The 10526-nt window shown below is 34.7% G+C and overlaps 2 protein-coding genes across 3 annotated transcripts; one reads left to right on the top strand and one right to left on the bottom strand.

Moving 5' to 3' along the window:
* The first annotated feature begins 731 nt into the window (after positions 1-731).
* Positions 732-4462, top strand: LOC110416312 (NAD(P)-binding Rossmann-fold superfamily protein). Of its 2 annotated transcripts, none has more exons than XM_021428278.2 (10): positions 732-937; positions 1049-1110; positions 1683-1802; positions 1907-2006; positions 2186-2266; positions 2599-2648; positions 2773-2926; positions 3030-3086; positions 3737-3858; positions 3937-4462. In XM_021428278.2, exons 1-10 carry the CDS (start codon positions 869-871, stop codon positions 4106-4108), a joined length of 987 nt encoding a protein of 328 aa, XP_021283953.1. In that variant the 5' UTR covers positions 732-868; the 3' UTR covers positions 4109-4462. The 2 variants fall into 2 exon arrangements, with proteins under 2 accessions (XP_021283953.1, XP_021283952.1); XM_021428277.2 differs by having other exon boundaries at positions 736-937; positions 3981-4462.
* A 273-nt stretch (positions 4463-4735) lies between these two features.
* Positions 4736-9158, bottom strand: LOC110416310 (putative choline kinase 1). Its single transcript, XM_021428272.2, has 8 exons — positions 8934-9158; positions 8010-8402; positions 7276-7397; positions 6996-7191; positions 5740-5857; positions 5586-5633; positions 5243-5343; positions 4736-5156 (listed from the first exon to the last, which is right to left on the bottom strand). The coding sequence occupies exons 2-8, from the start codon at positions 8358-8360 to the stop codon at positions 5061-5063; spliced, it is 1032 nt and encodes a 343-aa protein (XP_021283947.1). The 5' UTR covers positions 8361-8402; positions 8934-9158; the 3' UTR covers positions 4736-5060.
* Between the last annotated feature and the right edge of the window lie 1368 nt (positions 9159-10526).

The following is a 10526-nucleotide window of genomic DNA, read 5'->3' on the forward strand; positions in this document are numbered from 1 at the left end:
GTATGTTTTTTAATGTTTAAATTATTTACATATTTTATAATAATGAATGAAGTTTATAAATTTTAATATTGTAATTTATTAAAAAAATAAAATTTTAATTAATTGATCCAAAATCGAGTGAACCGAATCAATTTTATATTTAATTAGTTTGATCTTTCTTTATGTATAATTAATTTTAATTAATTTTTTAAAAAATATTTAATACTTTTGATTTATATTATAGATACAATGAACTAAATTACCCAATCCATTCATTTAATCACTCTTTTGCCTTATTCTGTACCTTATTCCGTCATTTCCCTATATTCTACATTTAACCATCATCATATGACACTTCATGTTAAAGGCTTCTAGCCCATCTCATTTTTCTTATCACAGGACTACCCATCTCCTTATCACGAAAGAACTCCTCACCGATTTCAACAATTTGATCCCATGATTCAGTATGTCAAAACTGTCACTGTAACAGTTTAGCAATAGTGGTTTTTCTTTTTTTGAGCAGGCAGTAGTTTTCCGAGCATTGCAGAACTGGGCCGCCTGGTACTTTGGAGTTAAGTTTTGTACGAAACCCTGTGAACAGTACGGCGAACACCGTAGAATTTTCCAAAGGACAGACAAGACCGGTATCAACTTCCAAGAAAGTAGGAACTAGTGGCAATATCATCAGCCACGTGGCACGTCACCAGACCACACAACACTACATATTTTCTGCATCTCTAGACAGGTTAGCACAAGCTCACGTTACTTTTTGCCTTTTTCTCGTTTTAATGACAGGTTGGCTTGAGCCCAATGTACTCTCCCGATAATCTGATGTTCAAGCGAACCCCGGCTTGACAAGGAACACTAGGGTACAGCTAAGAATAGACATATGAAAAATGCAACATTGCACATTGAAATTCACATATCCATTAGAGCACTAACCATGTTCTTTCTCAAGGTATTTCCTTTTTCTTTTTGTGCAATTTCTATTTCTCTTCTTTCTTTTCTTTTGTTTTCTTTTCCTTTTTGGGCTTTTGTTATTCTTGCTTTTTATTGCCTGGTTTCACAGACGTGGAGAGCATCTGCATTTGGAGTTTACGGGTACTTGAATTTCACCAGAAATGGATTCTTGTAAGCTTTTTTTTGTTCATTCCTGCAGAAGTTTATGCTTCTTATATAGCTATAATGCTGCCTTTATACTTGGAGTCATAATGAGGAATTTAGCTGCTAGAGGGAAAGCTAATGGTATATGGGTCAAAATATGCTTTGCTTTTACCTTTTTCGCTGATGAAATTGTTGGGGTTTTCTTATGAAATAATTAATTGAAGTTAAGAACTGGGTTTTGAGTCTTTCAATTGACAATTGAATACCAATATAGATTGGATAAAGCTGGCATTTTCTGAGTGGTAATATGTTAATGAGCTTGGAGATCAGAATTGTGTATGACACTTGAGAATTTGCTTCCTTTAACGCTTTTGCAATAATAACTGCTGTTTAACTTACATAATCAAAGGTCAATCTTTGATTTATATGAGTTTGGCAGGTATGTGTTCTATGAGCATGCATCTTCTCTCCTTCTTGAGTGATATTGGTTTTTAGTAGTGTTCAATAGAATCCAATATTGTGCTCAGCAAAGCTTAAATGCTAGGAAATTATCTCTTGTCAGCCCTATATAAATATTTTAAGATTTCTTTGATTTTCAGGGAGCACTCCAAGAAATTCCAACCAGAAGATATGCAAATGCGGATAGAGGGGAAGAACTGCATAGTCACAGGAGCAAATTCTGGCATTGGCTTCGCAACTGCTGAGGGTCTTGCATCACGGTGTTGATCATTTTCTTACTTCTTCTGATTGTTTGGTTATTTTGGATGGAATGCATTCCTCTTTTTCTCATTTTTTGTTCATGCTATTGTGATATTTTACGCAGTGGGGCAACTGTCTATTTGGTGTGCCGTAACAAGGAGAGGGGAGAAGCTGCTCTTTCAAAAATTCAGTCTTCAACAGGCAATCAAAATGTTCATTTGGAGGTACTTATCATGCTTCCCTTGCTTATCTGTTGGTTTTAGTTATGGGCTCTGGAGAGGTTATTTCTTTTGAATTTTGGTAAGCTAAGCCCTCACAGATTTACAGATTTGTGGTTGATAATTGATCTAAAAATTTCTTCACATGTTTCAATCTTAAATAGCTTATTAAATTTAGATTGCAGATTTGCAATCTTTCATCCATCAGTGAGATCAAGTCATTTGCATCCAGATTCTCTTCAAAGGATGTTCCAGTTCATGTTCTTGTAAGTTCTTCTGCTTTGCTTATTATAAGTTCAAGTTGCTCCAAGAAATACTAATTGCTTTACAACCTGCTGGGACATAACGACATGGTTTAAGTTCTAAATAATTACTACCATCTTCTAATGTGTACTTATTTGTTTACCATTCCTTGAGATGTGCATACTTGACTTTGTTTAATTGAAAACTTCTTATAGAGTGGTATCTTTTTGTTTCCTGTTCCAATTTATAATGAGATATCATCCTTTTAGGTACAGCCTGCAATTCTGCACAGCTATTGCTGTATCATGTAAAGCTGATAAATTTTTTTTATTTTGATATGATTTGTTGCCTTTAGGTCAACAATGCTGGAGTGCTGGAGCAAAAACGAGTCACCACATCTGAAGGGTATGCTAGTCACTTGATAACTGTAGGACTTATATGATGCATCATATGTTTGTTCGTTTGTAAAACTGAAGAAAATGAAATGCATACATGATGCCCCTTCTTTCCTATTCTCCTGTGCCTCCAGATTTGAGTTGAACTTTGCTGTAAATGTATTGGGCAATTTTGCCACAACAGAATTAATGTTGCCTTTGCTGGAGAAAGCTGCACCTGATGCTCGAGTCATCACAATTTCCTCTGGTGGAATGTATACTGCTCCCTTGACCAATGATCTGCAGATGGTGTTTTTTTGTCTCCTTCTCTACCCCTTTGTAAAGCTCTTAATATTGCATTAGTTCAATGAGTGAATGCTTATGAAACTCCCCTTCGATTGTGAAACTGCAGTCTAGTGATGGAAATTTTGATGGGTTAGAGCAATATGCTAGGAACAAGCGAGTTCAGGTCAGTTAAGTTGATAGCTTTTTCACTGCAGGGATTTGTTAAGAAATTTATTGTTCTTTTTCTCTGATTGATATTTTACATATTATATTCTTATTGGTTATATATTGTCAGCAAGTCAACTAAATTAAATGGTCAGTCCTTAAATCAAGCAAAAAACTAGGAAAACAAGATAATAGATTGCATACCTGGCCAGCATTCTAACTTATCTAATTTTTATATTCAATATGCAGCTTAAATATACACACATAGTAGGTCTTGGACTTTTCATGGATGTCCGATGAAGGCATTGGTAAAGCTGGTGAACCATGTTTATTACTACATTTTGAAGCATATGGATATATCTAGCAGACTCTTTTGGATAAAAGCTAACTAATTTGGTTGTTTTCTGGATTGTTGACCTGATAAGGAAACACATTCAGGAAATAGATTTCTTAAGTTGGTAATGTATATGAGAGTCAATTCAGAGTCTGTTCTGTAATGTACATATTACCTTGTCCTGAATATCTTATCTCTCAAAATTGATCTACTCATCTACCAAGGGATAGTCTTGAGAATGCCCCAAATTTGTTTTTTGTGTTTCACTTCCCAAGTTGGGCATTTATTGTTTGACATTGAAGGAATGTTGAAGGCTAGTTGCTATTGTTTATTAGGTGGCACTAACAGAAAAGTGGGCTGACATGTACAAGAACAAAGGGATTGGGTTCTACTCAATGCACCCAGGTTGGGCTGAGACACCTGGAGTAGCTAAGAGTTTACCTGGTTTTAACAAAAGGTGAGTCACTTCCTTTTTCAAGCAGCAGTTAAAAAAGTTCTACTCATCTTTGTCCAATTCATAACAATGACTGCTTAGGTCTTTCATTTGTTGTCCTTTTCCCCATTATAAATGTACTGCAGGTTTTCGGGAAATCTCAGAACTAGTGAAGAGGGTGCAGACACAGTTATATGGTTGGCTTTACAGCCTAAAGAGAAGTTGGTATCTGGTGGTTTCTACTTTGATAGGGCTGAAGCACCTAAACACCTAAAGTTAGCAGTTACTAGCCAGTCTCATGTGATAATAGACTCCATCACTGACACTCTTCGTTCCATGTTAGTCTCCTCTCCCGAATAAAAAATATAGCTCCCTGTGAAGCAATTGAGCCAAAACTGTTCCAAGGGATCTCTTGGTGCCTTTAGCTGCTGCATTATGCCATTACATACAGTTTCTTGGTTATTTATTTTGTAAGTGTGTTCATGGACAAGCAGTTTGTTTTATGTTATAACTCTGTCCCATATGTTGTTTAGTTTGGAATGGGCACTGTGAAGGGAACTACATCTTAAGTAATGCTATAGAGAAAAATGAGGAATCTTTGATTCAGGTTTCCTCTCTTACTGAGAAAGCATTTATTCTTAATGCATTCTGTAACGATTCAAGTGGTACACTAAAGAAAAAAGCCAATGCATCAGCTTTTTTGCCTATATTTTTTGTCCAGGTAATCCCCAATGCCTGATACAAACTGTTAATACTCCTTCCTTCTATGTTCCTAGCGACAGAAGATGTTCCTTTAGACAAAGAATCACATTCAAATTCCTTCTTTGGGTTTGCATACTATACGAATATTAAAAGTCAAAGTCAAACAACATTCATCTAAGATTTTGAGAAGTTTCAACTCTTTAAGAATTTGAATCATAAACTTAATAATCCCTAAAGAGTTTAAATGCTAATGTAACAAGCAATCCCTTGGACTGTCCGTATTTGAAATATTAATCTATTAAAACCACAAGTTTGTGCTTTCTGTATAGGAAGAAAGCCTTACTATTTCATGCGTGGATGCAAATCCCAACCCATACAAAACGCTTTTATGTTATTTACAAATGCTTTTCACTGAATTTTATCAGCACCGTCAACTGGCTACATTTTTACTACATAACCTTTGTGAATCTTTAGCTGCACTCAATGCTACAGTGCTATTTGTCAACGTGGACAATGCCTCGGAGTCAGGAACCCAAGAGCAAGGGCTTTCTTAACCAGTACTGCTGAAACCTCTGCCTTGCATACTCCATGTAGTCAAAGTCTATCTTGTTTACATGACCCTGTATACACCAACCACAGAATTAGTCCACTCTCTCCCTGGAAAGCTAATGGAAAAGCAATGAAAGATACTGCAGAAACACACTACCGAGATAATTCCCCATAAGCCCCAAAACAGATGATTAGCAAGAGTGTACTTCTCTGCATCATTAAGTAGCTGCTCCACTTCAGCTTCACCGGGTTTTTTACCTGCATGCAATCAAGCGAAACAAGTATGTAAAAACCAATTACAACATATAATTTTTCAAGACTTAACTCAGAAGTATCTTCATACTGGTAAAGGCTTGTTAGATATATTCACACCTCTTGTCGCCAGTCAGAATGTTAGTCTGACAAGAAAACTAAATCTGATTTATTCTACAATATTTCTCTTTTTTTATCGACATTCATTAAATAATTTTCTATACAGTATTAAGAGAACTATAACTAACCTGAAGAGGTGAGATATGCACAGATGAATCTTTGGCGCTCCTCCAGATCTGTTGTCCAAATGCAAAAAGAACACGCATGATTAGACCCAGAAATGCAGGACAGTTTTGAAGTCATTGAACATGGGATGCTTCTAAATTGCTAACATTTGCTCACCAGGGTATATGCTGTAGTCCAAAATATGGGGTGTCTCAGAATGATAATTTGCTGCCATCTCACAGAAGTGATTAGCAAGATCATAAGCAACAGGATTGTAACTTGCATACTCATAGTCCTGTACAAAGGGAACAAATGATTCCTCAAAACATGCATAATCAGCATGTAATTTCATTTATCTATCCTGGAAATGCCATTTTTAATTGTAGTATGGAAGTGAGACACAAATGTAAGCTAAAATGATGTAAATATTTGCACCAAAGACCATCACAAGCAATGCAAGAGAAAAAGAATCAGAAAATTAGGTAAAAAGCAGACAAATCACAGGAAAATATGGATAAATCATCAAACAATGATTTCCCAGCCTGCATTCATAATTTCAGAAAATAGATAACCAATTTGGGGTCTGTAGAAGATAAGTAAAGTCAAGCAAACAAAACATGGCCCATTAAACATCATCACATACTCAAGTCAAAGCCTCAGTGCATTAAATAGGCTTATTAAGAGATAAATAGGAACCTCAGGAAAGAGGCTGACCCAGTCCCTTGGCTTCTCATCTTTTGCATTTCTTTTGTTTCATATACTCAGTGCAGTTGAAGCTTCAGCTGCAATTTCTTATAAATGCTGTCACCATACAGACCTCATCTGCAATTTCAGCTTACAAAATCTAGGAATAAACAAGATTTTAAGATATATATATATATATTAACTTGTTATTTTGAATAAAAATAATAATACTTCATTAAGTGTAAAAAATTAAGTTAATGAAGCAGACAACAGCTCAATTGACTTATCCAACTTGGCTGACACTAGTATAATCTATGATCAGCCCACAGATGAAACAATTATGCCATGAACTCAAGCAAAAAAATTGCCATAAGAATGCACATACATTACTAGGAAGTTGTCTACTCTTACTACTGTTTTCTACCAGAGGATTACAAAAGATGAGATCCAGATGTTGAAATGCAGACTATTAACTTAACAATGCAAGAATTTTGGTTGAATAGTACAATTTTCTGATATGTTGATTGGACAAGTAGTTGTAAACACACATTTAACTAATTATTTAGAGGGAAAAGGCGGTAGTTATAACTTCAATTCAAGCGCACATTTAGTAGTCTCCCCTTTCACATGCCAAAATAAAGAAACATCAGGAAAGTTGGTACAAAAAAAGTGCTTTAGTAACCTCTAGAACAGAAACAATTTTACATAAGCCATATTTGCAAGTAATCACAACTGAACAGAAAACTTACAATTAGGGTAATTGCTCTTGTCTCTTCATCCATCATTATGTTACCATATTGCAAATCATTGTGACAAAACCCAATCTCTTGAGAGCCCTGTGTTAACTCTTTCTCTAGCATGCTGATTTCCTCTCCTAGAATGTCCAAGCCAAATTCTTTTGCATCTTCTTGGGAACACAATTTTTTTGCCTGACTAAGCCATGTCCTGGGAAAAAAAAAAATCAGATCAATTACTTCAACTGAAAAAAATAATAATAAAAGCACTAACATCAGATATGCATATTAGTACCTCAATCTCTCCCAGAGAAGTACATCTTTTGGACCAGGCATGTCAAGATTGTGGAACTCTCTCAATTTAGCTGCTACAAGAGCAGATATTTCAGGGTCACGGAGGTCAGCAGCAGAGAGTGTCTGGTAAAGCCAATAAAAGGTTATATTAAGTGAAGGCGGAAGCATATGTAACTAAGATAATAACATTTGGTTCTTGGCCTTATGTTCCAAAAGCCTTAGCTTGAAGCCTTAAAGCAAAAGCACCCCATGTAATTCAATACTTGAATCTAGTAGTAGTTGCCTCTTAAAATAGATTATCATAGCTATTTTTGAATAAAAAATTACACAAATTATAGTAGATATCACAAAAAATTGCAGATCATTTAGAGATTGAAGAAGAAGCAGACAAGATTACCATTGAGTAAGCACTAGGGGGTGCAAAAAGATATTATGGGTTAAGCCCGTTAATTCCTCTTCTAGAGGCACTTCTTTGATTATCATGAAAAGAAACTAAGGATAACTCCCCAATAAATCAGGCAGTTTTCTAAACTAGTCCTCTTCTAGTGCTTCTAGAACAATGCCAACTTTTGAAGATAACCAAGCAAAGAAAATATGAACTTGTGATATAGAAACTGTAACTAAAATTTGGTTATTCTAATCTTTATTATAACAAAAAAACTGTTCTACAAGCTGAGGTATTGCAAAAATATCGTAAAGAAAAAAAATATTAAGTTTCCAGAAAATTTCGCATACCCTGGCATGAATGAACTCCTCAATCCTTCCATCTGCAAACCGCCCCAGAAGCCCAGGTCCCTGACCGTGCTTTGACATGCACTCAAAGGTCCTAATCTCATCATCCCTATTGAAGAACACTTCCACACCCTCACCATAAACCCTGACCAACACTTTCTGATGAAGATCACCATGCTTTGTTGGCCAGTTTATCTGATAAACCTCGTTAGTCATAGCCCCCTTCAAAGGAATCACATGAAATTCTTCCATATCTTCTATCATATCTCCCCATTCGGATGCCACTGCTTTCAAAACTTTCTTCAGTTCTTCTGGTGCAGAACTTGGAATGAACCCGTTTTTCTTTATAGCCATTTGTGTATCAGTTGCTAGAACTCAAGATTGCTAAACCTTTACCTGTAATTAAAGATTCCAGAAAAGATAACACCTTTGAGAGAAACCTTCATTAAATTGAGATATCAAACAATTATATTTTTCGAAAAGAAAACAAACAATTCAACCAGGAAAAAACACAGAGATTACCCAGAAAGAACAGAACAGAACAGAACTCAGCAGGAAAAATGTAAATAAATAAAAGGGATAAGGATCCAAGCCTCTCAGAAAGGTTATACTTTTATCAAATCCAAATCTTCATATTTATTCATAAAAGGAGTTATTTCCTAGCATTCTTAGACAATCAGCACCATGAACGTAACAAAAGCACAAGAACCAAAGAAGCCATTCAACCAGCAAAAAAACAATACAGAATTCGGCAAGAAAGAAACAAAACTCACCAGAAAACAAAAGGAAATAAATGCTACAAAAAACAAAGCCTCTCGAAAAGATCACACTTAAACCAATTCCAAATCTTTAAATATCTTCATAAAAACAAGATTTTTACAATCAGCAGCATGCATGTAACAAAAACTCAAAAATCAAAGAACCCACCTCAAATAAACGTTCCAAAAATTCGAGAAGCCCAGGAGAACACAGAATTCACCAGAAAGAAACACACAAGAACTCACCAGATAGACTATATATCCAAGATAGTTGCAAGCAACACACCAAAAGTTTTTTCTTTTCCTTATTGTAAAGTCCAAGTCCAAGAATCTTTGAAAGAAAAAGAGCTAAAGAGTTTTAAAAAGAAAGAACAAAACAAGGCAAAGAAATGAAAACTACCACCAATTTGTTTGCTTTATTTATATGAGAAAGCATCCCAAAGGTCGTTTACTTTTGCTTTGCTGACGTAATAGGCTCTCCCGCGTAAGCTGTCATTTACTCGGCGAGGGGCACCGTAACACTGTATGTCACGCCATCAAATGCGTAACACTTGTGACAAACCAATTATTAGTAAACACGTGGGAACTACCCAGCTAGAAGTCGGAGTTTGAGATTTGGTTGCGGTTGCCCACCTGGAATTTTGTTGGTTCATCAAGATTCCAATTTTTCCAACCCAGCAGTTGAGTCAAAGTCTTCCAGCCAGTCAAAGCTTGACACGTATTATTTTAAATTGGATAAACTTTCCTTTTGCCCTGTCAAAACTTGGGTGAGGGCAGCACATGTCTCCCCTTTCTTTATCAGACCGTTGCTACAAATTAGCAACTAATTTTTCCATTCAAATCGTGTTATGTAATCACGTGTTTGACATAGCCACATCACATGTGAATTTCAAATATTAAATATTTATTTTGATGTGCTCATTAATTTTTTAAAAATATAATAACGTGGCAATTTGTATTATATAATATCTTTAAAGATCATATAAGATTAGAAGTATTTGTAAAATAATAATAATTTAAATAATTTAATAAAATATATAAAATAATTTATTATTTTATATTTATATAATATTAATTTATAAAATAAAAATATCATATGATAATGTTATTATATTATATAAATATATTATAATATGAAATAATAAATAATATTTATAATTAATTAATAATTAATTATAAAATATATTTAATTAAAAAATTAATTTAATTTTTAATATTTTATCATTTGTTTATGGGATGACAGTATGGATAGACTTGGGTTTATAGACAATAATTGTTGCTATTTTATAAAAGATTTTATTTTTGGATGGTTTCCACCCGGAGGAAGGAGTGGGTGGAACGTTTTCAGTTCTCATTTTCAAGTACAGTTTGTGTTGAAAATGTGTGTGGAAGGGACGGTTAGGGACAGCATGGTTGGCATTGTCGGGAAACATCAAAGATATTAATTAAAATACTCCTATTATTTCAATATTAAATATTAAAAAGAATTTGTTAGTGCCTCCAAGTTTACGGCACTTGATTATTTATATTTGTTTAAAAGGCCCAAGGAGAATTTATTCCATTGATTTCCAGCCACCGACTCACTTTCAGTGGCTCCATAAGGTTCCGTGATTGTGGGTTTATCAATAACTCTTATTCTTTTCTAAGCTTCGGTTTTGACTCTTCCTTAACCACAAAACACTGTCGTCTCCTTTTTCACGTTGAATAAAAATTAACAAATTATTCACACTTTAAATAATTCAAGGGATAAAAGAATATGACA

Source organism: Theobroma umbraticum, unplaced genomic scaffold (genome assembly GCF_002168275.2).
Source record: "Theobroma umbraticum cultivar Fairchild unplaced genomic scaffold, ASM216827v3 scaffold_51.0, whole genome shotgun sequence".
In the NCBI taxonomy this organism is placed as follows: domain Eukaryota; kingdom Viridiplantae; phylum Streptophyta; class Magnoliopsida; order Malvales; family Malvaceae; genus Theobroma; species Theobroma umbraticum.

What these genes read in the sequence shown, in the direction of transcription:
- LOC110416310 (XM_021428272.2), bottom strand. Translation starts at nt 8,360, where the DNA reads ATGGCTATAAAGAAAAACGGGTTCATTCCAAGTTCTGCACCAGAAGAA. An exon ending in AGGAGTTCATTCATGCCAGG is followed by an intron (nt 7,398 to 8,009) that starts GTATGCGAAATT and finishes TGGCTTTACCAG; the next exon opens with ACACTCTCTGCTGCTGACCT. An exon ending in CAAGAGCAATTACCCTAATT is followed by an intron (nt 5,858 to 6,995) that starts GTAAGTTTTCTG and finishes CCCTTTGTACAG; the next exon opens with GACTATGAGTATGCAAGTTA.
- LOC110416312 (XM_021428277.2), top strand. Translation starts at nt 869, where the DNA reads ATGAAAAATGCAACATTGCACATTGAAATTCACATATCCATTAGAGCA. An exon ending in GCTGAGGGTCTTGCATCACG is followed by an intron (nt 1,803 to 1,906) that starts GTGTTGATCATT and finishes TATTTTACGCAG; the next exon opens with TGGGGCAACTGTCTATTTGG. An exon ending in ATCAAAATGTTCATTTGGAG is followed by an intron (nt 2,007 to 2,185) that starts GTACTTATCATG and finishes TTTAGATTGCAG; the next exon opens with ATTTGCAATCTTTCATCCAT.